We start from the raw sequence: 24,977 nt of genomic DNA on the forward strand, positions 1-24,977 counted from the left end.
TGAGTGAACTCAACACCTGCCTGAATAAGAAACAAAAGAAATATAGTCGTGTAAACATGGCTCGAAATGGTTGAACCTGTCGTGATTTATGTTTGGTTTCAGATAGACCCCAGCCTCTGCTTCGGCATTGGTCCCGTCTCTTCCGAGTGGTAAGACTTGTGTTGAGGCTGGCGAAGTCGGTTCGCGACGTGGGTATCGATAAGCATTTCCACGAGTGCTTCAGCATCCTTGTGAATGCTCGCGAGCTCAGCAGGGCTGGAACTGAGGCCGGCCATGCTTCCGTCAACCCGGGGTGTGCGATATGCGGCGAAGACGATGCCACGGTCTGTCTTCATAGATTGTGCTGAAGAGGCTGAGTATCGAGAAATTTCGGATCCCGCTCGTGAGTACTCGCCCGTGTAAAAGGCGCAGGCATACCCGCGGGCGAATTCATCGTCCCGGATCTCTGTAGGTCGGTATTCTGTCCAGCCTGGAGTGCGCAGGATCTTGCCATGTGCGGAAGGGCAAATTTGGAACGGGGACTTGACGTTCTCCAGACCATAAGCGGCGAGAAGGCGGCCAGTCATGGTCTTTGATTGCTTGCCCGACGACAAAGGGTTAAGGGGAGTCGCATCACGATCCGAGTCCGAGGTTTGAGATCGAGCGTGGCCAGGCCAGAGGTTGACAACATAGACGAAGTCAAAGTTGTAGCGGTTGGCGATCCTTGCGGCTTCGAATGCGGCAGCTGTGGCAGGCTTGCTGGCATAAGGAGGTGTCAGGGTGAGAAGAGATTGACGAGGAGAATCGATAGTAGAAGGGGCCGTCGAGGAAGTTGGACTATCTAGGTCTTCAAAGCCCTCAGGCCCCGACTCGGCAATGTCATCGTCGCTCAAGTTCAGAAACTCGTGAAAGTCGGGCTCTCGCAATGTGGAGCTGCTGAGGGAGAGTCGGCTAGTTGAAGGTGCCAGGCTCGACTGACTGACACTTCTTCGAAGCGATTGCTGATCCAGGGATTCGGCCAGCTGGCGACGAATGTCCTTGTAGACCGCCTTGTTGAGAAAATCAATCGACTTAGAGACTCTCAGTTGTGAGTCTGGGACTGGGCGGAGCTCTGGAGAAGTGTCCGGGGTGGGAGGTTTCCTTTGGGGAAGCGCCGGAAGCTCCTTGTTGAGGAAATGCCGAGGGCCACGGATGTCATCATCATCGAGGTCCGAGGAGGGAGGAGTGTCGAGTCTAGAGACACCATCATGGCGCTTGCTCGAAGATCGGGGTCGAAAGCTGCGCTCGCTGGGTGCCTCGAGAGATGACTTGGGCTCACAGGAAGAGAGAGTAGATGTCTCCCCACTATGAGTGGGAGGACGGGGGAACTGATAGACATCGAAGCCATCCAGAAAGTAATCCGTTTCCGTGGGCATGAATGTGGTTTTGAGAGGGGAGTATTGAGCCTGAGATGAGGTTGAAGATCGCGTCGGACTCTGCCCGTTGCTGAAATCCATCCGCTGAGGGGAGATGGGAGTCGGGAAAGAAGGAACTCTGCTGGATGGCTGCTTTCTCACCTCCTCACGAGCAGCCATTCTACTCGTCTTGGGGCGGATGAAGGAAGGTGAGGGGAACTGAGGTATAGTGGAAGAGGCACCAGCTTGAGCCATAGGCTGGGCTTGATCAGCTGAAGCAGCTGGCGTCTTCTTCTTGGCGAAAAACCGCTCAAGGCGGTCGAAGCCGTTGGCCATATTGCGCTGTGTTCAATGAACGAGAAAGACGAGGTTGCGCAGAGTGCCTGGGTGAGATGGTGTTAGCGAGGTGAATGAGAGCCAAGGGCTAGTCTCGTGCTTGGAGGTGCACGAAGAAAAGGCTTTGCATTGCAACGTACCAGTGAGAGGCGATAGAGTGTTGTGAGCGGTGGGAGAAAGAGGTTCAAGGTGAGATGTATGTGAATGCCACGTTTGAAGTGAATCAGAACCACTCGAGGTGGAAATTTGGTGTTTGGCGAGATCAGGGAAGAATGGTCGAGACTGGAATTCAAACGAAATCGCACCAGATATCTCAGAGTCCGGGAGTGGCTGTATCAAACAGCAGTGAAAGAAGAGTACCAGATAGAGCAGTTCATCACCACGATGGCGTCGAGGAGGGATGCGCGTGATTCCTGACGAGGTGTTGAGGAGCTGTTTGTTGTACGATACGGCAACGGGTGGCCTCGAGGGGCGCCCTTCGAAGAGGCCTGGATCTGCTCCTTTGAGTAGTATCTCGCGGGTGTGTCGTGGTTGTGTTGCTTTGCGCTTGCCTCTTCCGCTGCGAAGTTGCCGTGTGGTGTAAATGCCCTGAGCCCTATGTCCTCTGCTGTGTGCGAAGTCGTGCTTGCAATCCGCTTTGCAACCGATATCGAGGTTCAGATGCCAAGTTGAAAGTGAGAAAGGGAGTGAATTGTATGTGTGCGAGGTGTGCAAGCACAGGAATGGAGGAGGAGGAGTGAGAGTTGGTTGCACGGCAGGCACAATGAAGGCGAGTAATGGAAGGGAAGGAGGGTTGGTGTTTGGTTGCACGGGGCAGGAGCTGCTCAGATCGGGAGGCGTTCTGTCACTGCTAGGCAAGTGCCACTAATGGATCACTGCAACTGCCGATGTCAAGCAAGTGAGAAGCTGGAATTTCGGAAGGAGCGAGAAGGAACAATGTATGCTCTACAGGCCAAAATCCTTCTCTCTCTTTTCATCATTCATTACCTTCAAACATGCTGGGGCTCAAGGGAGACTTTAAGCATCGCCCACCCAGGAATGCCCACCTCCCAGCGCCGAGACGTTGGAGGAGGATCAGTGGCTTACTGCGGGAGCAGGGATAACGGCGCCCTAGTAAGTCCCACTTGGCACGGGTTTAGCACGCCCAGAGCTAACGCCCTCACTCCCCTCCTCTCTCTGAATGGATGGAGCTGGAGGGTTCACTCCCTTGATCACCTCCTCCCTGGACACGCTAACACCCCCAGCACCCTCCACGACACCCTGGCGAGTCTAGCCAACCCTGGCTCCCCACGATGCGTCACAGCTGGGATTGATTTGGATGTCTTTCTTTCTTTTGCTTCTGGGGAGAGAGAGAGAGAGAGACAGCAACGGCGAGACATGCGCAAGAGACATGCAAGCGTCCCAGTGCCATACCGGATACTCTCACGCCAGCTACCTACGTAAATAGCTCCCGGGCTTTACATGCATCTCTGTGTCAGTGGCCAGGTGAGGAAACCGATGGAACCTTGCTCGCACTTGAGTAAACAAAACAACAACCGACATGCATTCTGTCTCCTCTTTGGGGGAGGAGATGAGAGGGGGGTTGTGCGGCGCGTTAGAAAGTCAGCTCTTGTCAGGTCAAGACCCGGTTTGCCCGCTGATGCTCGCTCTCGTCTTTGTTTCCCTCTAACCCTGGTTCCTTGACCCTTGTTCCCTCTCTATTCCTCCCTCTACAAAGTTAATCATGTGCGCAGTCAACAAGGCGACCACCCATCGAGCCATCCATCTCGTTGATCGGGGCCTTGCCATGCAAATGCATCACTTATCGGATCTTACTACTCCGGATGGGGATCTGATATTACAGACGGCGCCCAGCTAGCTACCCAACTATCGTCCCCTTAGATGCAGGGAGTACGGCTCGCTGGCCCCTCCCCGAAGCGGCCAGCCCGTGGCTTGTTTTCTCCCCACGATTCCTCCCCTAGCTACCGGCGGATGGCTTGCTTTTTGCATCCGTTACACCATCTCGGCTCGTGGCTGTGGTCGCTGGAGTGGGCGTTCGGGATGGGCTGGCTAGCTGGCCTTCGGAACACCCGTTAGCAGGTTATCCTCTGAGCCCTGGGTGTGCCATGATTCGATCCATTCGCGACCAGCTGTCACTCGCATGCCTCTGGTTCAGGTTGCAACCTTCCAAGCATTCGATTCAAGAGAGCGGGCGTCTCAACTTGACCATCAGAATCTAACTTTCATTGACAACCTATTCGGCTACCATTATTACTCGCAGCCTCTGAATGAGCCATCCTTTAAGGAGATGGCGATCCTTTGGCCTCAAACATCAACTGGGCCGCAACTCAAAGGCCGGGCCGTCCGTTCCCAATGTCTTCGGTTTCTCTCGAACCCACCGAGATTGTTAGAAGGACCTTGTCTGTCGTGTTCAGGGAAAAAGCAATCCCGACGCGTGCTACGACGAACTCTCCAGGGCTCTGTACCCATGGGTTGGTTCCTTTCCTTTCTTGATTCCCTAGGTAGTGTCTGCTTTTGGCGGCGCCGGGTGAGGCTCTGGGGCCTTGCCTAGGCCATGGCGACCCTGGACGACTGACTTCTCGGTCCTTGTTTGCTGTCGCTCACCTTTCTCAAACATGAGGCGCTGCTGGCGAGACATTGCTGTTAATGACGGCGGAGGCCCTTGGCTCAGCAGCTCCGCCACAGTGAGGCAGTGAGAAGTCACCAATGTTCAGTTCAGAATTCGGCCTCGCTGGAAAACTCATAATGCAGGGCCTCGAGAGAGATATCTGACCTCTGATGGTTGTGCCAAAGGCCAAGTGGATTGTGCCAGGATGCGAAATTCAGCGGCGCGTCTTGCAACAGGCGCCGGCTCTTAAGGTCCCCCCACCTGAACTGCGAGAGAGCTGTCATTTTCAGCACTCACCTGGAGTTTGAAAACTTTGATCAGATGGATCTGGGTATACCGGAATACCGTGGTCTTGTTCCTCGGTTTTGATGGAGCTTCCAGCTTTGACCTCGTATCGGAAGATACCAGTCACAACGTCGAGTCCATGAAATCAGGGACTTTGCACCTCGTGCTAGACAAGCAGCCGCGTTCATGCAGCCAAGAGGGTGATGGGATGGACATCATTTGCTGGTTCGTCATGTCAAACTCGCCGCCTTTGCCTCATTCAACCCGGCCGTCCCAGCGTCCCGGGCGCACAGGCACTACCCGAAGCTTTAGCTACAGTCCCTAAGCTACTGTATCCATACACACGGGCAGATGACGGCTTGCTTGCCACTATCTCCTGCGAACCGTCACGTATCGATGCGCCATGATCGCGCACACACCTTCGGCCCGTGTCTCAAGGAGGACTTATAGTATCCGATGGCGACTTGAGGGAGCGTCCCGTGAGATATCTGGTCTGGGGAGGGCGACCTGTCAACTTGGGTTCGGCGAACTTGGTATCGAGACAAAATGTGAGAACTCAACACATCCAGTCCCCAGACTCTCCAATCGCTGCAGCTACAGCTACAGTCAAGCCGAATATTGCCCGGTATCAATCTCGGTGATGACGGCACAGCCCTTGTTTTGGATGTTATACGAGCACAACTCCCGGAAAACAAGACAAACCGGCTATTGTCTGATTACCTCTTGCTCTTCCCGACTCTCCTGTTGTACATTTCATTGTACGGATATCCGATGCTGAACTGGATTGAAACACGGGTCCGAGTCAGTGGAACAGATGAGCCAATGAGCCCGAGACGATTCCCGACTCACTGAGGTCATGAATAGTTGCTGTACCGCACCGAGACGGTTCACGGCGCATGGCCCGTCGGTTGGTGCTTGGTGCTTACGCGCAAAAGCACCTTGACTCCTCCAGCACGACTCGCGGTGTTGGCCAACATGGGGATGAGGTGGATGTGGGCTTTCCGCAACAAGTCCCTTTGGCCCCGGTCTCTTCCCTCCACCGGACCCTTGGAGGGTGGGGAGCATATTGCTTCTTTTGTCCCTCTCATCTCTGTTCATTGGCTCCCCTCGGTGGGAGAGTGCATGGGACTCCCCCGCTCGCCCGCTGCTCACCTTGACCTGGGACCAGGCATTTTCCCTCTCAATTGCGCGGGCATCACTATCCATCCATGCCCTCTTCCCGCCGACTGGCCTTCAAACTATATTGCAGCTGCCGACATAACGAGATTTGTGCAGGTATTCTCAGCTCATGATGCAGGAAGGAATGCAGAGGTCGTGAGTTTTTCTCCTGACGGCATGCTCCGAGTCTCTCCCAAAGTCATCCATCGGCACGCAGGAGATGAAGAGTCATTAGCCGACAACTTGACCAGGGCATTGTTCATGTCCGGCTGAAGAGGGCACATTTCTCGAGCCAAGGTGCTATTGGTCTCTGGCGTCAAGGTTCACACGTTTCTCTGTTCTGTCAGATCCGCAGTCAGATCTCACATAACGTCTACCTTGCCTTCTGTCTCTTCCAGCTTCCGAAAGTTGGTCCTGATCAATCAGAGATCTCAGATGATGGGCAAGAAGTTGGCGGCCCCACCGATGACATCTTGTGTCGGATCGTTTACTGACAGAATTCCCCCTTGCTTTTTTGGTCGTACGACTGAATCGCTCACACGCACAAGAAGAAGAAAAAAGACGCCCTCCAGCTGTGAAAGGAAATGCTCGTTGTCTCACTTCAGGGCTTGTTGCTTACGCATTGCTCGTCCACGAGTGGCGACAGGGGAGGGGAGACGCGATATGCACAGCATCCATCCGAGTGGCCAACTCGTTCCCTTTTTGGTCTTCCCTACCTTTGATCTTGACTAGTTCCGCCCACCAGGGAAAGGCCATTGCCGAGTGGTATCGGACTCGTTGATGCAACGACATCTCGAGCAGTCAAATCGAATTTTCACGTCACATTCGGACTGGGGAACCGGCTGTATTTGGACATTGTTGAGCAGCCACCCGCTGCCACCGGTCAAGGCACTGCCTGTTACCCTTGATCAACCGACATTGCAATATCTTTCTCATCAGTCTCGAGGCTGCCAGGTGACTTCGGTTACCTTTTCTTGGCTGAATGAGAATGCTTCATCCTCGCCGACCTGGCGCCTTGTCACACCGAGGATGCGCCCCTTGGGACTTGACATCTCCTCCCGGTTGTCAAACTCACCCAGAGGCTCGCCGCTGCCTGCCGTGGAACTTGAACACAAGACATAGCAAACGCCATTTCCCTATGCCTTCTGCGAGAATGTTCAGCTACGGGTGGTAGGAAGATGGGCGCACGTAATGTGCTCATGACCAGTACAGCAGGCCGAGCCGAGATACTGGCTTCAATGGGTCAAAGGGAAGCTGCCATCTGCGAACAGACGCATCTACTGCCCCAGCCGTCGGTACAGGCTTTGCTCGACATGTCACAGAGGGGCGATGGATGCGAAAGAAACTTGATGCTGCATACGGAGCACTTGTTAAGTCAGTCACTGCAGAATGAGATTTTCGACAAGAACTCATCCTGCTACCGAGGGGAGACTGACCGAGAAGAGACAGACCAATCTCGATATCTCTCACCTTGACGATACGTCACATCGAGTCTGCTATTTTGTGTTCACCTTCAAACAAACCACTTTTGGCGGCCCTTGCGGCAACCCGCAGGAGTGACACTATCCTGGCAACTGCTTTCAGCTCTGTCTTGCTGAATACCGCTACCTCGTTCGCTCTCTGGCGTGCCTCATTGGTGGTCTTGTGTCTGACGAGGGCGACGGGGGCTGTCTGCAACTCAAAGACATTGTGCTGGATCTTGCGACAGGCTTCCCCATCAGCATGAGGACGATCAACATCCGGACGGGCACTAAATCGATCATAGGTCAGAGGATAAGATCGGATCGAGGGCCCAAGATCTGGCCTCGGGAGCGAAGTGACCCTTGTCGGCGCAGCTGCAGGCGGAGCGGAGAGTGCCAGACAGGGTCAAGATATATCAGATTTGAGAACGTCACGGACTGCATTGGGCAGGGCGAGGTGCAGAAGGGGAAGAGAGCTGGTTGGAGGAAGGAGAAGGTTGTTTCTGTCGAGGTGAGCGTCCATGTGCTCAGATCCGCCTCGTGGAAAAATTTGTCGTCTGCAGATGATCCAGCTTGTCTCGTCAACGGCAGCAGGGAGCAAGCAGGACGGAAGTCGATATCTGCATGAAGCTCAACAAGTCTCGCCCTTGTTCAGAGACAGATGGTTTGCCGGTGTTCCCCTTGCTTCATGCACATGCTTCCAGAATTGTCGACGGCCGTCGGACGTATAGTATCTTGTTCAGTCTTGATCCCTCGCATGGGCAGGGCAGTCATCGTCTGTCTGGACCCAACAATCTCCACCGTCGACGGCCACAACCAGCCCCCGATGATTATTGCTTGCACGCCACGCGCCAAGCCAGCCGCCGTTGGCCACGCGATATTGACCGACCACGCGAGGCGGAGGCGGCAACGTAACGGCAACGGCCACGCCCTTGCAATGCCCATGTTCATGCTTGCTACTGTATGCCCTGCGCATGGCCACGCGGAGTGTATGTATGGGATTGGATGGGTAGTGTGGTCTCTTCTTGTTCTCTCTCTCCGCCACAAGTTGATTGGGATACGCAATGCCTCGCATACAAGCTGCAGGTCCTTGTCTCTTGTTGTTGTCGCGCAGCGCAGCGGTAGTCGAGACGACTGGTCTGCAGCATCATCGCCGCAGGAACCCGAAGCGCCACTGATGGTGTCTGCAGAAGAGACTGCACTGCAGAGGCATACCCTACTCTATACGCATCATGTCATGTTTAACGGCTCGTCTGCCATCCTGACTGGCCTCCCCTTCTGCAAGAGTTGCGGTTTTTTCTCTCGAGGTTTTTTATCTTACATGGGGCCCCGTGGGTCTCGTCTTGCTCACTCGCATTGAGGCCAAGCCAAGGAAGAGCTGGCTGGTTGGCCTAGTACCGTATCTGCATGCAGACCAACGGCTCCTTCAAGCCCTACGATGGGCTTTTGAGCACAGAATCACATCGAGTGCAAATGCCGATTACGTTTTCGTCGATGGATGGAGCCTTTGGAAAGCCTCTTTGTTCTCTTTTGGCACACCCAGGCAGGCCAACCAAGTCGTGCATGTCATAGGGCTTTGCTGATCTTCAAGGGTGCCCCCGTTGGGCTCGTTTCTAATTTCTCTCAGGTACCGCCGTTTCCGAGCGAGGAATCTTTTACAACACGGCATAGGTTGTAGATGTGAAGAAAGCCAAGCGTACAAGACCATCTGCCGAGCCTTGTCGCGTGGAAGAGGCGTGGACAAGACGGATGGGCCGAGTTTGACCAGATGGCGTCGTCTAGGCCATGTGCCAACAGAGACGGTTGACTACTTGCTCTCTCTTTGTTGTTGGTCGGCTGTCACCATTCGTCGTCACATCACATCAAAGAGCAAGCCGTTGGGCCTTGGACAAATCGAGGATAGCCTGTGACATGTTTGCTTATCGTGTCTTCGTAGCTCCTTTATGTGTGTCTATAGTCTCGACGAGTCTGTCTCCTCGTCTTCTTCCCCAAAGATGTTGAGGAATGCAACGTGCACCTCTTCAGTCAAGTCACTGGCCTGGAGACTGCGACCCTTCTTAGCAAAGGCTAGACGAGAGCACTCCTATTGACGGTGAGCATGTGATTGTTCAATGCGGAGCTGACGGATGCATTCATCGAAACAAAGAAAAAGAGATCACCTACTCTTGTGATGGCGGCACCACCAAAAGCTGCCAGCCCAACCAGTTCATGCTCGCCGAGAGCATTCTGGCCTACATCCCAAAGACGGTCGAGGTAGGCTTTCCTCCACCCCAAGAAGGTTGCAATGGATCCCGTCAGGGTATCTCCCTGTCCACCACTTCTCTTCCTGCCACCCTGGAGATCGACCGTAAGGGTTGTCTCGCCATTGGAGATGTAGTCCTTGGCGCCCTTCTGAATAACCGTTACGCCCTCGAGCGTCTTGGCTAGAGCCTCAACCCTCGCCGTCTCGCTTGCGCCTTCACTGACGTCGACCTTGAGCGCCTCGCACAGCTTGGCAAACTCGACGACGTTGGGCGTCAGCACCGCGCCATCGTAACCTCTCACCAGGCCCGGGTCCTTCTGCACCAGTATCAGAGCATCGGCATCTAGCACGACGGGTGTACCTCGATTGCGCGCTGCGCGGATGACGCGTGCTACGGTAGCATGCATCAATGGATCGCGACCGAGGCCAGGTCCGACGACGAGGACGTGCAGCCGCGGGAGCAGGTCAATGATCTGCGCCGATATGTGCTCTGGGTCAGAGTCTGGGTCCTTGGATGTGTCCCGGGTCGCCGGGTCTTGGTTCGGGTTCGGGGCCGGGCTCTGACGCATCAGAGGATGGACCATGAGGTTCGGCGAGTATGACTTGATGACGGTCGCTGCGGCGGGCGTGCAGATGACGTGGGACTACGAGGAACATTGGTTAGCCAACTTGTATAACCTAGGGTTGAGGACTTGCTACTCGCCATATCGCATCCTAATCTTGCGCTCGCCATTGCTGAAAAGTACGGCGCACCCGTGTAGTTCTCGCTACCTCCTATAACGGCCACTCGGCCCAGCTGGCCTGCTCAGATCAGTCAGTCCACGCCGGCTGAGCCGCGAAGGTACGAACCCTTGTGAAATGATTCCAGCATCGGCGGGATGATGCGCCGCACCTTGGCCAAGACATTTTTCGTAGCGGCAGACATGTTGAGGTCCTCGGTAGACATTGCAGGATCTAGAAGTTGGTGATTTGTGTTGGAGAGAGTTCAAGTTGGAGTCGTTCGTTCCGAAGGTGGGGGATGTTCCAATTGGGATAGTTGCAGCCGGATGAGAGGGAGGGTACCATTGAGATTTGCAAGGCAATCAATTGACTCTTTCTTTGAAAAATGGGCAAGGTGATAATGTGTGATGATCAATTGGTGTTGAGCCTGTTTTTAATGACTTGACAATTCATGATGTCACTGTTGCGAGAGCTTCAACAAGCTCCCACGTGGATCAAGAACTCTGCCCAGGAACGGCAAAACACGTCTGACTCGTCTCAGGTTAGGATTTCATAATGAACAGACTTGTATGAAAATGCCAAAATAATAGGCCATGTTTTTGATGGTTTTATATACATTATTCATAAGTTTTATCTCATCTTCATCAAACTTATCATCCTGACGGTAGGTACCTAGGGTAGGTACATAGGTACTGGGTCCGAGATTCTGTCGTTCTGCTGTTAGCTCGGCCTCCATCGCTCTTTCCCTGCATGGGAGCTTGAAGCCCTCCATCATGAATCATCTTCCCTCTTTCATTATCTCTTGAGGCACCGCAAGCTCAGGATAGGCACCACCAATTTCATCAAAGGGCTGGGCTCGTGAGCAATCCGCTCTTCTCGTTGATCTCTGAGAATGGATACCACAATCGAAACATGGAGATCACTCGGGAGCTCTGTGATCTGGTGGATGGCTACACTTGGAGTACTATCACCGTTGAGGCACCTGAGTGGTATGTATGCCCAATCTTCAAGGCTATCCTGGGGGAAGAAGAGGCATTTCACCAGATCTCCTCCCAATCGCCGTTGACCTTTGCCCCCGGCTTACTCCATATCCTGAAGTCACCCACACCCCCTTCACTTGACCTCTTTCGCTGTCTTGTTCCAGCACCCATCGAGAAAGTATGGGCAATTTATGCTCTTCTCTTTGAGAAGCCAGGATGCCCACCAATGCTGTATATTGGCTCTGGTACCAACAGCGACCACGGAGTCCGGACAGCCCTCACACAAGGAACTCTATCGGCATGCGAGCTTTCCGCTCCTCCCCTTCATCAGCTCTTTGCACTAGAAGCGCGTAAGATGGATGCCACCGAAGGCTCCGAGATCTCGAGAGGTACGTTTGTCAAATTCCCAACGTCATAATTGGGGAAGCACAGCTTTTTGATGAGATTTAATCCTATGGACCGCTCACATTCACCCTTAGTCTACTTAATGTCCTCGAACTACCTACCTACTAACTACTGGCACCAATCACCAAAGTTTGGGCAGTATGTATCCTTCTCTTCGAGAAGCCTGGATTCCCAGCAAAGTTGTACGCGGGATCTATCGACAGTAATGGATGTCTTGTTGGGGTGTTGCAGCGGTGTTTTGTTGTGTGAGGAAGTGATGCATACACTTACTCCTCTAAGGCTATGACTTGATAATCAATGAGTTTATATAAAAATACCAAAATAATGGACAACTTTTTCATAGTCTTATGTAGATTATCTATCAAATCTACTACGTTTTTATCATTCTTCATCATCATCCTTAGACGAGTATTTTCTCCGAGATCGCTCCCCCACACAGAACACCACTACTGCAACAGCTTGACAGACACATTCAACGCCAGTCTCACTTGGGAATAGGTGGTAGGAACAATATTTAGGAAGTTGGAACAAAAGGAATCGAGGGCGTTCATTGAGTTTTGTGCTCTATTTTACAAGTGGCAATACGACGGGTGAATCTCCCTCAACTCATCCCGCCGTTCCTATCAGGCGCGACCCCTCGACTATTCCCTCCGCCTCAAGAGAGAAAACACGACTACAGTTATTCGGTATAGATAGCGACATCCCCAAAAGCCCCCGTTCTTCTCCGCGCAAGATGCTTTTGATTATATTTAACCCAGGAAGCTCTTGACGAATGTCTGGACGACGTCACGGAGCTTGGCCTCAGTCTCCTTGGAGAGGGCACCCTCCTTGTCAATGGTGGCAATGAGGTCGGCCTCGTTGGTCTTGAGGTGGGCAAGGAAGTCAGACTCCCACTGGAGGATCTTGTTGACGGGAACGGTGTCAAGGTAACCGTTGACACCGGCGAAGATGAGGGGAACCATCTCGTTGACGGCCATGGGAGAGTATTGCTTCTGCTTGAGGAGCTCGGTAAGCTGTAGAGTGATTAGCATCTGTTTTCTTTGGATCAATGGGTTCAACTTACACGCTCACCACGGCTCAGAGTCTGCTTGGTAGCAGCATCAAGATCGGAACCGAACTGGGCGAAAGCAGCGACCTCACGGTACTGGGCCAAGAAAAGCTTCAGGGAGCCAGCAACCTGCTTCATGGCCTTGAGCTGGGCAGAGGAGCCGACACGCGAGACGGAAAGACCGACGTTGATGGCAGGTCGGATACCCTTGTAGAAAAGCTCAGACTCCAGGAAGATCTGACCATCGGTGATGGAAATGACGTTGGTGGGAATGTAGGCAGACACATCACCACCCTGGGTCTCAATGATGGGAAGGGCAGTCATGGAACCACCACCGAGCTTGTCGTTCATCTTGGCAGCACGCTCGAGGAGACGAGAGTGCAGGTAGAAAACGTCACCGGGGTAAGCCTCACGTCCAGGGGGACGTCGGAGAAGCAGAGACATCTGTCGGTAGGCGACGGCCTGCTTGGAAAGATCGTCGTAGATGACAAGAGAGTGTCGGCCATTGTCACGGAACCATTCGCCAATCGACGCGCCTAGCAAAACAGTTAACAAGTTGTTCCAGTGTTGTTCTGAAGCGTAACAACAGTTGTTGTGATGTGTTGTGAGATGTGGTTCTGAAGTTTAGGATATCTCATTTGTGGATGATCCATGTGGCAGGAGCGTCCATGTTCAGGGAAGAGTATCCACTCGACGATTACATAAAGCAAAACAAAGGGCAGGAGCGAGTTTGAAGTAGCAGGGTACATACCAGTGAAGGGGGCGAGGTACTGAAGAGGAGCGGCCTCGGAGGCAGTGGCAGCAACGACGATGGAGTACTTCATGGCGTCGTTCTCCTCAAGGGTCTGGACAAGCTGGGCGACGGTGGATCGCTTCTGGCCGACAGCAACGTAGACACAGTAGAGCTTCTTCTTCTCGTCGTTGCTGTTGTTCCAGCGCTTCTGGTTGAGGATGGTGTCGAGACCAACGGCAGTCTTGCCGGTCTGACGGTCACCGATGATCAGCTCACGCTGGCCACGGCCGATGGGAACCATGGCGTCGATGGACTTGAGACCAGTCTGGACGGGCTCGTTGACAGACTTTCGGGGCAGAATGCCGGGAGCCTTGAGCTGAGCACGGCGTCGCTCCTTGGTGGGGATGGGGCCCTTGCCGTCAATGGGGTTGCCGAGAGCGTCGACGACACGGCCGAGCATCTCAGGGCCGACGGGGATATCCACCTAGAGGTTTGTGTAAGTCTATATGATCGCATATCAACGGTTGAGGTGGGGTTGTGCTTACAATCTCGCCGGTACGCTTGACAGTCTCACCCTCCTTGACGAGACGATCGGAACCGAAAAGCACAACACCGACCTGGCCGGCCTCGAGGTTCATGCACATGCCCTTGACGCCAGAGGCGAACCTATTGTTGATTGTTAGATGCAGCTCCATGATCGGAGTCCGATCGGCACTTACTCGACAAGCTCCTCAGCCTGGACGTTGGCCATGCCGTGCACACGGGCGATACCATCACTGTAGATGCATAGTTAGTATCGATTGAGTCCCAATTGCATCTTCCCAGGACATCCGGAGGGGCGGAGGCGTGGTATGGTGTCGTGTTGTGTTGCGATGTGACGCTACAAAGAGCTCACAGGATCCATCCCACAGCCTCGTTCCGAATGCTTCCTAATGATCCACATACCCGACGGAAAGGACACGGCCAGTCTCAGCGAGACCGGACTCCTCCTGGACACCACGGATTCGCTGCTCGAGGATGGAAGAAACCTCGGTGGGAGTAGCCTTGGCGTCGGAGGCGTAGTATCGGGCAGCGTTGATGGCGGCGGGTGCGGCATTTCGGACCTGAGTGGTGAAAAACAAGTTAGCCGAAGCCCGAAAATGGGACGGCGGTATGAGCATCGACAGCGGGCCAAAACAGCTAGAAAAAGCTCTTGCGGGCGATGGAAGCTTGGTCCGACGACCCAATTGAGCTCGCACGATGGATTGGCGATGGTGCAGGCTGTTTGGAGTCGCTGGTCGATGGCTCTGAGGCCGATTCGGGGCTCGGGGGAGCACGACTTACCGCGGCGACCCTGCCAGCAGCAGAGACAGCGCCGACGGCGCGCGTCGACTGTCGGAGGGCGTTCCGGAACATATTAAGAGAGGTACGGGAGGTTTGGAGATGAAAGGAGAGCAATTGCAGCCAGGTGCAATTGGAGGGAGGGGAGATTGGGGAGTGCGGTGCTGCCTTTGCAGGAGAGCAAATGGAGTTTTTTGAGGAAGGACGGTGATGGAGAGCAGAGTCTGTCTGAGGGATAAGGTGGGGCTCAGCTGGTCCGACCGCCCAATCAGGGCCCACTGCGCGTTTTTGCCTGGAAATCCCGAGGCAGCCTTAACAATTTCTTAGCTCGCTTTCCTCTAGCCGCTCCATTTCGGAGCTTCATTTCGTCCGCCGAGCTGACGTCCGACATCAATTGCAGGTGTCGAGAGCTGCTCTGGGGGGTCTAGGGGGTCAATTGATTAGATAGAGGCCTCGTCTACATGTCAATTGACTCGATCTGAGATCCCCAGATCTCCCTCACGTCGCTCCTGGCGGGCTGCTGGCGCCGCGCCGAAACTCGCATCTCAAGCAACTCCCGTACCGCCGACCGACCGGCATTACCCGGGTAGGCCTAGACAGTTAGTGCCTGAGAAATGCGGTACTGAGATGGGCCAGGGGATGTCGGAGGAGCTGTGTGACCCAACGAGCTTCCATATTTGCGGTGGAACCCTGGTGCTGGCCTGGCGACCGGCTACGGAGCAGGACAGAGCAGTGAGAGAATAGCAGCAACGCAAGCTTACAAGCAGCCAAGCCAAGACAAAGCAACATGGCCAACTGACCCCATCCATCCATTGATCAATCAATCGCAAGCTGGGGTGGCTGAGGTTGTCGTGGCCCGTGAATCCCGCCTTTGGTCCGTGATTTTTCCGGCTCAACCTGTTTCATCTCTGTCATCAAGAGTTGTGCATCGTCCACGATGATCAAGGAAGAACGAGACACCAGGAAGAAATTGTACGGAAGAGATCTAAAGCTTTGCCTTTTATTAGTACATCTCTGCATCATTTTGGTATATATTGTAACAATTTTCACATAATATTTGAGAGGCTTTAGACTGTTTTTCACCGTCGTTGTCGTTGTCGGTGTCTCGTTTATTTCCGTGCTGTCTTACAACAAATGTGCCCCATGTCCCCAAGTAAAGTTATCAGATGTTGAATCTGGGGTGCACCTCCGCATTGTGGAATTGGTCTACAAATTGTCGGGGTTATTGTTTTCATGACGGTGATGCTCTCTTGTTGAAACTTTACCATGACAACTCATGTTCGCAAAGTAGACCATTGTAACATGACGGTTGGTGAGTTGTGAATTACGACCAGAGTAGGATCACATACGCATCTGCCGACACTCTCGAGTACATCTGGCTTCCTCGTCGAGGTCCCTACGCCATCTACAATATTCATACTTCCAATGGCCTGATGATGCCTCTCAACAAAGACATCATGTGCCAGAAGCAGAGCTTCCAGCCCCATAGGGACATTGTTCAACACGTCTCACGTAGACGCAAAAACGATAGGCCAAGTAGACAAAATACCAATAATCTGGCAAGAATGATGGCATATGTCACATTCAGAGTGAATATCGGAAAGCCGGCAGAGTGCCGGTCGGTCTCTCAGGCCGTGGCTCGACTGAATTCGGTCGAGCTGATGCAGCAGCAAAAGGCAACAAAATACATGCCCCATGTGATTTTCCCCCTCAATATTCGCCGTGACCATTCCGTTAAAGACAAATAAACCATTCAATCCATTTATCGGACAATACCGTCGAAGCGAGACTTGAACCACTTGACGGTCTCGTCGCGCTTGATGCGGTGGCCGGCACCGATGCGGCTCTTGGTGCGTCGTCGGCGGGTGACGCGCTCACCAGGTCGGGTCATGCAGCAGTAGAAGTCCATGCCGTAGATACCGATCGAGGGGTCGTACTTGATACCAAGATCGATGTGCTCGCTGATACCGAAGCCGAAGTTGCCGGTCTCGGAGAAGTTGCGCTTGCGGAGCTCGTACTCCTTGACCTTGAGGCCACGCTCGAGAATCTCCTCGGCCTTGGGACATGTTAGCACCTGGTTTCGATTGTCGTCTTGCTGAATTGTTCGTAATTACCTTGGGGCCTCGGACGGTGACGTGGACAGCAATCTTTTCGTTACGTCGGATACCGAAGGTACGGACGGTGTAGCGGGCCTTGCCTGGAGAAAAATTCGGTCAACAAAAATCGCATCGCCTCGGTTCGTGATGCGCAAAAACTTACTGTAGACGGGGGTCTGACCAGAAAGCTGCTCGAGCACCTTGGCGGCACGGGTAAGTCTGTCACCAGACTCGCCGACGGAGATGTTCAGAACGAGCTTCTGAATCTTGAGCTCCCGCATGGGGTTGCTGGTCTTCTCGGACGCCATTGCTGCGGTTGATTAGTCGGACCTGGTGATGAAGTTGTCTGTCGAAGATCGCGAGGTTGCGGAGAGTGGGATTTGAGATTTTGTGAACCTATAAAAAATTTGAGGGTTTCTCTGCCCTCAAGCGAGCCGTGTGCCAAAGTGGGGCGCGCCTATTGCAAATGTGGCCTAGCGCAAGTTCGGTACATTGTCGGTGTACCTCTCAGCCTTCTCCATCAGGCTCCGCAGATTTTGGACATCATCCTCACCTTCAGAGCTCCAGGCATTGAAGGTTGCGATCGCGCGCAAGAGCTCCGCGATCAACCCCCAATTTTTGAAATCAAGAGGCACTGCGCTAGCTAGTCCTCGCAACAACCGCCAAGATGTCGAACAAGCAAGGAAAGATGGTATGTTTCTCTGATCCCTCGTCACGCGTCGAGTCCTCTTTGTTGTTCAGATGCTAACCTCTTTACTCTCCAGGCCGGTTACGTACGTATACCCCGACGAGCGCATGATGCTCTACTGCTTCATGCTCCGCGATTGCTTGTTCCAAGCTAACGCTTTCGATATAGATTAACTGGCGGATGCGGGTTACCCTTAACGATGGCAGGGCAATGACCGGTCAGATGCTTGCCTTTGACAAGGTTCGATATACCACTTGACCGCGGCTTTAGACCAAGGCTAATCATACCATAGCACATGAACCTCGTCCTCGCCGACACCGAAGAGTTCCGACGCGTCAAGCGCAAGCAGAACAAGCCTGCTGCCCCTGGCGCGAGTGGTTCCGCGACGCAAACCATCGAGTCGGAGGAGAAGCGAACTCTAGGTCTCACCATCGTCCGAGGCGCTCACATCATCTCCCTCTCCGTCGAGTCGCCTCCCCCCGCCGACCCTAGCGCTCGACTTGGAAAGAGTGCCCCTGGTGGAATCTCTTCAGCTCTGGCGGCTGGCCCTGGTGTCGCTCGCCCTGCTGGCAGAGGAGCTGCGCCTCCTTCTTTGGCCGTACGCATCCCTTGTCCCATATCCAAGTTATCTAGCAGGTTACTAACTCTCTTCTTAGGGCCCTGCTGCCGGCGTTGGTGGTGCTCCCCCTCCTGGCTTCCCTGGCTTCCCCGGTGGCCCTGGATTCCCAGGTGGTCGAGGTGGTAAGTTTGCCAATTCTCGCTATCGAAGACGATTTTCTAATCATTGCCAAGCACCCCCTCCCGGATTCCCTGGAAACTTTCCTCCCCCTCCAGCTGGATTCCCCGGAAACCCTCAGTTCCCGCCTCCCGGCTTCAACCCTGGCGGTCCCCCTCCTCCTGGATTCCAGCCCTCTTCGAGAAGATAGGTTATGTAGGCGCTGGATACCTAGGGTAAACTTAATGATCTGAGAGGACGGACACGGACATTGCGATACCGTCACCAAGGACGAAAGAACGTCTGGCTTGCCCTCCGAATCAGAGAACCGTGGGCGCAGGAAGAGATGTCGAGATTATGAGTTTGGGTCATACAAAAATGTATGTGAAATTTCCTCATGGAGTTCTACCGTCCTGGCATCAATGTTAACAAGACTTGCCAAGACCTTTTTACGGAGCACATGAGGCGCATTCATGGTGTAAGGGACTCGGGAGGTTTCGTTTCGTTTCATGGTGATGAGATGATCAAGTATATGAGTGACGGGCTACACGCCTAGATGATTATTTGAATACAGGAGACACCTCCTATATGACATCCTGTGAAGACGTTGAGAAATCGATCAAGTCAAGCTTGCTAGTGCTGACTAATGCTTGACTACCTATGTGTATGAACGCCTCCATCCATCACTCTTACAGCATGAGCGTGAATTTTCATGACACCATTCTCGATGCACCTTTCGGATCTTAGAACACAATCATGCCCGATTTCACATTCGTAGTTTCAGATGGCACCTCAAAACGACCTTCAGCGTCCACCAGAAGCCACGCAGTCAAGACCGGTTTACAACACAAGAGTCAAGCAATAGATCCTGGAGGATCCAAAGATTCTCAACTTACCATCAGACAAAAGGACACACTCAAGGGTCGATTCAGGGTCTCTAACGGGCCGAGAAAGTCTCAACAGGTTTCGAACAAGGAGAAACAGGCCGCCAAGGCATCGAAACTCAAGACTGTCCAGTCACGATCAACCAAAGACTTTGCCAACTCATCAGGGCATGTCACCGCTGACCACCTTGACGCCGGTACTTATCCCAACACGCCATGGGATCTTTTCAAAGCTCCCGGCCAAGGCCGCGGAGATCCTTTCAGCGCGTTTCCTATTCCTCTAAGTGACAATGACGACAAGTTGATCAGATTCTGTACGTCGACTCAGGGACAAACCGTTGCTCTTTATTAACAAGGGGTAGTCATTTCTCGATTCGACCTTCGTGCTACCATTGCCTACATCCGAAAGCAATGGTGGGAAGGCTACGCTTTTTCGGATCCCCTGCTCATGCACACAACATTGGGCCTCGCAGCAGCTCTTTGGTCACAGTTGCTGCCGGATCCCAGGAGAGTGGCGAACGAAGGATGTAAGCAAAAGGCACTGGTAATTCAGGGAGTGAGACAGAGACTTGCTCAGGGTGTCAACGACATGATACTGATCGGGACAATCGCCAATCTTGCCAACATCGAGGTCGGGGCTTTTTGCTACAGTCTTTACATGGTGCTGACTATTTGATAGGGCACTGAAGGGAACTATGAGGTTGCCTGTGTGCACCTGAGAGCTGTTGATCTATTGATCCGAGCGAGACGAGGTTATGATGAGCTCAAGGATAATGTCAACGTAGCTCGTGTCATAAACTGGTGGGTTCGTCTAAAGAGATCATCCCTTCATCTCTGACGTTGATAGGTCCGACATACAAGCCGCGATTGGGCTGGGCACGAAACCCATACTTCCCATGATCCTTACCATGGATATGATATCACTTCCACTCCGTATACTTGATGCTGCCAATACCCCGAGCCTGGCGCATTTAGGAGTGTTCGAGTCCAGTTTCGACGACACAACCGTTCAAAACAACTTCTCACTTGTACGGCAGGCACAATATTCATTAAAGTCAAAAGACGTGCCCATGCAAGACTTTCGTGTACTTATCAACGTTGTTGACCACCATCTTCAGACAACTCTAGGCGGTGATGGCCTCACGTCTGAAGGGCGCATCCTCGTGACGGCAGCACACGCCTTTTTCTACCTGATCATTCGGGAACTGGTCCCAAGTCACCACCTACCTCGAGCGATCCTTGGGCGACTTATAGGCCAGTTACAGGAGGGTTATTTGATGCTTGCTACCCGGCTCGTGTTTCAACCTGGGCTGCTCTGGTGTCTAGTGATGGGGGCATCCGCCGCTTTTGAGTCTGGCCAAGACTGGGACTTCTTTTCTGGTAACTTGTCCAAAGCACTCATCCTACTAGGCGTTTCGAATTCTTTGGAACTCGAAGTGATATTGGCAGACTTTTTATGGCATGAGAAGTTTCCTGGCAAGTTTCTTGCTCAGTATGGTCAAAGGCTGTTCTCGCCCGTGTTGGAAGCTTCATAAGGGGCTACTTTACAAGAGCCAAGTCGTGGCACAAGAGTTTGAAGCCTGATTGGAGGGAGAGTGGGTAGAACCCTTGCCAGAGTCCACTTGACATGTCATATTTTGAGAGGGAGTTTCCATGTGCATTCTCTCAGTGCGGGTATAAGGCGAGATCTACCTCAGGGGTATATTGGGAACAACCAACACTCACAAAAAGTCCATTTACTAAATTAATACACACGAAACAAGACTCAGAGGTGCTGTTGTCTTTGAAATTCAATGTCCAAACGATGTTGAATTCTAGGTTCCTAACTAAGGCTCGTTTATTGAATCAATGCGCCTGATCAACCGCCCTCGTTACTTAACCCTCATAACCCAGAGAAAAGAGAATACCTGTTCTTCAATAGCCCATACTAACAAACTCCCAGCGCCCAATCATACCACAAACTATTCAAGAGTCTCCAACTCAAATACCAACAGCATGGCTGAAAACTCTTATGGCCAACTGACTCAACAGCTTGGCCCTGTCATCCTGAGGAAGTTCCTGATAAGAAAAGTCAGCTTGAACTTACACCACAGCGTATAAGCAAACATACCTGGAACACGGCATATACGCTCTTGCCCCTGGCATCCCGAATAGCCCCTAGCCTGTTGCCCGCCACGGCACCAGCGACCATTCCCGGCACGTTGGCAACGATGAAGCCCAGGGCGCCGCCGCTCACGCCGCCCAGCATGCCCCAGAACTTGCTCGTGGGGTGGTTATCCCCTCCCTCGGCCATGCCCTCCTCCCGCATCATCTCCTCAAACACGTCGCTGAACTGGGCATTCTCCGTCTGCTCGCGGTCCTGCGCGTTGGCAGCCCCGCCGCCGGCCTGGTTGGTGAAGAAGTTCCATGCCCATGAGTATGCGCTCTGGGGCGGCGCTCCCTCCTCACCCTCGGGGATGTCCTCCTCGAAGGGGTCGGCGGGTGTGCTCGTATTGAAGAGCTTGCGCTGGGCGTCGTACTCGCGGCGACGGGTGTTATCGGAGAGAGTATAGTAGGCATCGTTGACGAGCTGAAACTTGCGGGTTCGTTCGGCTCGGTCTGGGGAGGTGCTGGCGACGCGATCGGGGTGCGTCTTCAAGGCGGCGCTGGTGGGGGTGTCAGCAAAGCTTTAAGCGCTCTATCTTAAAAACATACCGCTTGTAGGCATCGCGGATCTGCTGAGTAGTGGCTGTATCAGAGACCTCAAGGATGGAATCTAAAGTATTCGCTGTGTTAGCTGTCGGCGCATTCCATGGTGGGGTTGCTGTAGAGCTCACAGTAGTCTGGGGGAGCTCCGGTAGCCATTCTGACACTGTAGACGAGTATAGGGAACGAAGAAGCGATCTAGCGAGTGATTTGTCTAGGCAAAGAGTCAAGGTAGAGGCCAGGTTGTTACTGAAGTAGGTAAATTTGTATTGGTGTAGAGGCCGCTATCCTCAAGGCCAAAAGTGTCAACGTCATTGTGGCGGTGCACACGTGGCTGCAGCCTAGGTCCATTTTCAACCCCAGGTCCATGAACCGCCATACCCTTCCTCATGAACCAGATTTTGATCCTCCAAGATGAACTAGGCAGGTTGTTGCTTAATAAGTAGTAGTTGTTGTTGTTGGTTTGTTTGAGGATTTGACTCAAATCATTAAAAACCGTACGCCGACTCGCATGGTATGTGTGTATGCAGCCCCCCAACCCATTCTAGAACCGCCAACTCCAAAGGACACCGTATCACGATCCAAACTTCAGCTAGTTCCTTGCTCTAGGTATAGCTGCGCCCTCGAGAGGGCATCCGAGGTGATGGCATCCGCGTCCCCCTGCCGTCCGGCCTTTTGGTAGTGCGCGGCGAGCACCCACATGTCGCGGATCACGCGCAGGTTGTTGAGCGTGCCGTGGGCCGCCTCGCGCTTGTAGATGGCGTACTGCAGATTCTGCTCAGCCGTGTCCCACTCCTGTCGATCCTGCTGGACCCGGGCGAGCATCTTGCGCGCGTACGCGTGGAACCGATCGCTTGATCTGGACCCCATCCCCGTGTCGGAGCTCGTATGGTTGAGGAGGTTGAGCGCCAGCTCCTCGGCCTTCTTTTTGTCGCCCACGTCCATCTGCGTAAACTCGAGCCTTAGCGCCTCTATTCGTAACCGGTCAGAGTCGTCCACCGTGGGGCCGTGGTCTTGTGCCTCGGCCATTGTTTCGAGGGCGTGGTACATGGCGTCCTGCCTCTTGGCGAGCTCGCTCCCTTTGCGCAGCCGCGTCCGTCCATCCCAGATAAGTTGTTCGTAGAGCCAGAGCCGTTGTGGATCCGAGGACTCGATGTGTTCGGCCAGCATGTCGACGTTTCGCATCCAGGCCTGACGTAGTATATGGCATAAGTAACTCCTCCCTTGATCTGATTGATAATCACATGCCCGTAGTTGTTGTAGAATCCGGAGGAGTGGGTGTTGAGCTGGCAGTTGTCGTTGTGCCAGAATAGTAGCATGATCCAAGAATAAGCCCAGAAGCTGAAGATGTCCACGATCTACCATGTCAAAGATGGTGTCCAGGACGTGCCATACAAGGTCCGGGTGGTCCTCACTGAGGACAAACTCAAGCACATAGAAGCCTCTCCGTGCAGCCAAACCTGCAAGGTTCCCTTTTCCGTGGTACCACAGATCGAAAACAAGCTCAAACGTCCGGTACATTGTCCGGCTGTCCTGGATAGGGGGGTGATTTGGATTCGCCAGATATCTCGACATGGGATCCGACGCAACGGGGTATGTGTCCAGCTTGGACTGACTCCACGAGAAGACGCTGCCGAGAACCTGCTCGAGATTTGCGTAGGGCCCTGCATTGTTAGAGGGCCGGATGAGGGCCATGGAGGTATCATTGACCTCTTCAGGAGACTGCTCCTCGGGCGAAGACGAAGACGCCGCAGTCTGGTCGTCAACTGTCTCCGTCTCTGCTGTTACTGCACTCTGACAGTATGCCTCGGCAATCTGCGCAGGAGTGGAAGCTGTGGAACCCGAGGGGCTCTTGCGATATGTGCGCTTCCTGAGATTCCACTTCTTTAAGCGCTTCTTGAACATTTGCTCTCTATTCCCGGGGCAAAAGTCAATCAGCTCAGGTCTTTGATTTCATCTACTTAGTCTTAAAAGGCTGCACTCACGTCGCTGCAAAGCCGTGCCTCGCCTGCAGGATGGCCATGGTCTCGTTGAGCTTGCGGTTGTCGCGTATGTACAACCTCTTGATGACCTCGCGCATGGCCTCCCACTCCTCCTCGGTGTGCTCCTTGGTGTAGGTCCTGTCGTCCACCGCCGGCGGGCAGCCCGGGAGGCGGGGGGCCAGGACCGGCAGAGTGGTGGACATGATGGGATCATGAAAGCGGCCAGACAGGGGGAAGAGACTCGGCGGCCGTGATGGACAACGGCGGGAGTTGATGAGCTGTACGGTGTCTGTCTAGCTGTTGCAAGAGCCGGTTGGCAGCGTCGGCATCGGCATCGGCATCGGCATGCCGGACCGTTGTGTGTGCATGGCGAGCGGGATCGATCTCGACTTGTCAAAGGCGCCTCCTCCTCCGCCTCATGCTCCGGCACATCACGTCGTTTAAGAAGGGTTCAGAGCCGGCTTCGTCTGATTGGGCGAGATAGTTCCCTGCATGAAGAGCATCGTCTAGTCCAGTTGCGGTAATGGTCCAGAGTTTATTTTCCAGCCCTAGGGCCTGGAATCAAGCCCATACCTGGTGCCAGCCACTGACCCGGTGTTAAAGAAGATGAAGTTTGGTGAAAGTCGATATAGATTCTCCCGCCTCTTTAACCTCTCCAAGAGTAGAACATTCGTGAGCGTCAGGGCGTGGCCCACAACTTTAATTCGACTGGATGAGCCCAGACTCCCCCACCTTCCGGGAGCAACCCACATGGTGTCTTTAGAACCGCAGCCTTCGGATGCAGCAGCCGTTTTGGGTCATGGCGATGACCTCACAAGCGACTCCGATGGTTTTCGGATTGTGCATTGAACATTTGTTCTTGAAGCCTGATTAAAGGTCGCCACTAGCTCTGACCTGATTGTTTGCCATTTTCTGTATCTACAAGCCATTCGGCAACTCACATAGTCAAATACGACCTTTTGTCATAGCCCAAACACAGCCCAAAACTAACCTGGCACCCAACTATCAAAGTCGAGACCCAACACCCTCGTAATTCGACAAGTCACAGCCAACACGATTCAGGGACATGCTCGTCGATCAAACTACACGATCATGTGTTTCAATTTCAATTCATGGTATCATCCAGTTTCGCTCGATACTCCATTTCCCCATACCATCAGAAAAAAACACCAGACCCAACTCTCCCATCAGCCACGCCAACGAAACGCCAAATAAACTCCTCCCTTTCCAACGCCATCGATACCAAGCTTTCGACTAGA

The 24,977-nt window shown here is 53.4% G+C and overlaps 8 protein-coding genes across 8 annotated transcripts; 2 read left to right on the forward strand and 6 right to left on the reverse strand.

The window, feature by feature from the left end:
* Positions 1-98: 98 nt before the first annotated feature.
* Positions 99-1,709, reverse strand: NECHADRAFT_74672 (uncharacterized protein; the record flags this gene model as incomplete). The annotated part of the gene is made up of 1 exon (XM_003054149.1): positions 99-1,709. One exon carries the CDS (start codon positions 1,707-1,709, stop codon positions 99-101), a length of 1,611 nt encoding a protein of 536 aa, XP_003054195.1.
* Positions 1,710-9,106: 7,397 nt separating this feature from the next.
* Positions 9,107-10,427, reverse strand: NECHADRAFT_98759 (uncharacterized protein). Its single transcript, XM_003054150.1, has 4 exons — positions 10,312-10,427; positions 10,166-10,263; positions 9,384-10,106; positions 9,107-9,303 (listed from the first exon to the last, which is right to left on the reverse strand). The coding sequence occupies exons 1-4, from the start codon at positions 10,406-10,408 to the stop codon at positions 9,172-9,174; spliced, it is 1,050 nt and encodes a 349-aa protein (XP_003054196.1). The 5' UTR covers positions 10,409-10,427; the 3' UTR covers positions 9,107-9,171.
* Positions 10,428-12,316: 1,889 nt separating this feature from the next.
* On the reverse strand, positions 12,317-14,743 carry NECHADRAFT_30907 (uncharacterized protein; the record flags this gene model as incomplete). The annotated part of the gene is made up of 7 exons (XM_003054151.1): positions 12,317-12,580; positions 12,631-13,151; positions 13,367-13,832; positions 13,894-14,014; positions 14,068-14,124; positions 14,294-14,451; positions 14,672-14,743. The coding sequence occupies 7 exons, from the start codon at positions 14,741-14,743 to the stop codon at positions 12,317-12,319; spliced, it is 1,659 nt and encodes a 552-aa protein (XP_003054197.1).
* A 1,482-nt stretch (positions 14,744-16,225) lies between these two features.
* NECHADRAFT_65572 (60S ribosomal protein L11) lies at positions 16,226-17,095 on the reverse strand. The gene is made up of 3 exons (XM_003054152.1): positions 16,928-17,095; positions 16,783-16,865; positions 16,226-16,724 (listed from the first exon to the last, which is right to left on the reverse strand). Exons 1-3 carry the CDS (start codon positions 17,070-17,072, stop codon positions 16,431-16,433), a joined length of 522 nt encoding a protein of 173 aa, XP_003054198.1. The 5' UTR covers positions 17,073-17,095; the 3' UTR covers positions 16,226-16,430.
* Positions 17,096-17,335: 240 nt separating this feature from the next.
* On the forward strand, positions 17,336-18,827 carry NECHADRAFT_98762 (uncharacterized protein). The gene is made up of 7 exons (XM_003053439.1): positions 17,336-17,455; positions 17,529-17,537; positions 17,621-17,692; positions 17,745-18,050; positions 18,109-18,193; positions 18,245-18,547; positions 18,611-18,827. Exons 1-6 carry the CDS (start codon positions 17,432-17,434, stop codon positions 18,376-18,378), a joined length of 630 nt encoding a protein of 209 aa, XP_003053485.1. The 5' UTR covers positions 17,336-17,431; the 3' UTR covers positions 18,379-18,547; positions 18,611-18,827.
* A 96-nt stretch (positions 18,828-18,923) lies between these two features.
* NECHADRAFT_74677 (uncharacterized protein) lies at positions 18,924-19,738 on the forward strand (the record flags this gene model as incomplete). Its single annotated transcript, XM_003053440.1, has 3 exons — positions 18,924-19,365; positions 19,414-19,578; positions 19,731-19,738. 3 exons carry the CDS (start codon positions 18,924-18,926, stop codon positions 19,736-19,738), a joined length of 615 nt encoding a protein of 204 aa, XP_003053486.1.
* Positions 19,739-20,836: 1,098 nt separating this feature from the next.
* NECHADRAFT_102364 (uncharacterized protein) lies at positions 20,837-21,901 on the reverse strand. Its single transcript, XM_003054153.1, has 4 exons — positions 21,868-21,901; positions 21,746-21,806; positions 21,162-21,696; positions 20,837-21,109 (listed from the first exon to the last, which is right to left on the reverse strand). Exons 1-4 carry the CDS (start codon positions 21,893-21,895, stop codon positions 21,032-21,034), a joined length of 702 nt encoding a protein of 233 aa, XP_003054199.1. The 5' UTR covers positions 21,896-21,901; the 3' UTR covers positions 20,837-21,031.
* Positions 21,902-22,324: 423 nt separating this feature from the next.
* On the reverse strand, positions 22,325-23,921 carry NECHADRAFT_74679 (uncharacterized protein; the record flags this gene model as incomplete). Its single annotated transcript, XM_003054154.1, has 4 exons — positions 22,325-22,885; positions 22,933-23,022; positions 23,099-23,648; positions 23,722-23,921. 4 exons carry the CDS (start codon positions 23,919-23,921, stop codon positions 22,325-22,327), a joined length of 1,401 nt encoding a protein of 466 aa, XP_003054200.1.
* Positions 23,922-24,977: the final 1,056 nt, after the last annotated feature.

This window comes from Fusarium vanettenii (genome assembly GCF_000151355.1).
Source record: "Fusarium vanettenii 77-13-4 chromosome 1 genomic scaffold NECHAsca_1_chr1_3_0, whole genome shotgun sequence".
Classification (NCBI taxonomy): Eukaryota; Fungi; Ascomycota; class Sordariomycetes; order Hypocreales; family Nectriaceae; genus Fusarium; species Fusarium vanettenii.

Bases quoted from the DNA above. Each gene is read 5' to 3' on its own strand.
- NECHADRAFT_98759 (XM_003054150.1), bottom strand. From the start codon at position 10,408: ATGTCTACCGAGGACCTCAACATGTCTGCCGCTACGAAAAATGTCTTG. The intron at 10,107-10,165 runs GCGAGTAGCAAG...TGTTCCTCGTAG, and splicing joins CAAGATTAGGATGCGATATG to TCCCACGTCATCTGCACGCC. The intron at 9,304-9,383 runs GTAGGTGATCTC...CACCGTCAATAG, and splicing joins GTGGTGCCGCCATCACAAGA to GAGTGCTCTCGTCTAGCCTT.
- NECHADRAFT_65572 (XM_003054152.1), bottom strand. From the start codon at position 17,072: ATGGCGTCCGAGAAGACCAGCAACCCCATGCGGGAGCTCAAGATTCAG. The intron at 16,866-16,927 runs GTAAGTTTTTGC...ATTTTTCTCCAG, and splicing joins TGGTCAGACCCCCGTCTACA to GCAAGGCCCGCTACACCGTC. The intron at 16,725-16,782 runs GTAATTACGAAC...ACATGTCCCAAG, and splicing joins TCACCGTCCGAGGCCCCAAG to GCCGAGGAGATTCTCGAGCG.
- NECHADRAFT_102364 (XM_003054153.1), bottom strand. From the start codon at position 21,895: ATGGCTACCGGAGCTCCCCCAGACTACT. The intron at 21,697-21,745 runs GTATGTTTTTAA...CACCCCCACCAG, and splicing joins ATCCGCGATGCCTACAAGCG to CGCCGCCTTGAAGACGCACC. The intron at 21,110-21,161 runs GTATGTTTGCTT...TTTTCTTATCAG, and splicing joins GCGTATATGCCGTGTTCCAG to GAACTTCCTCAGGATGACAG.
- NECHADRAFT_98762 (XM_003053439.1), top strand. From the start codon at position 17,432: ATGTCGAACAAGCAAGGAAAGATG. The intron at 17,693-17,744 runs GTTCGATATACC...ATCATACCATAG, and splicing joins AGATGCTTGCCTTTGACAAG to CACATGAACCTCGTCCTCGC. The intron at 18,194-18,244 runs GTAAGTTTGCCA...ATCATTGCCAAG, and splicing joins ATTCCCAGGTGGTCGAGGTG to CACCCCCTCCCGGATTCCCT.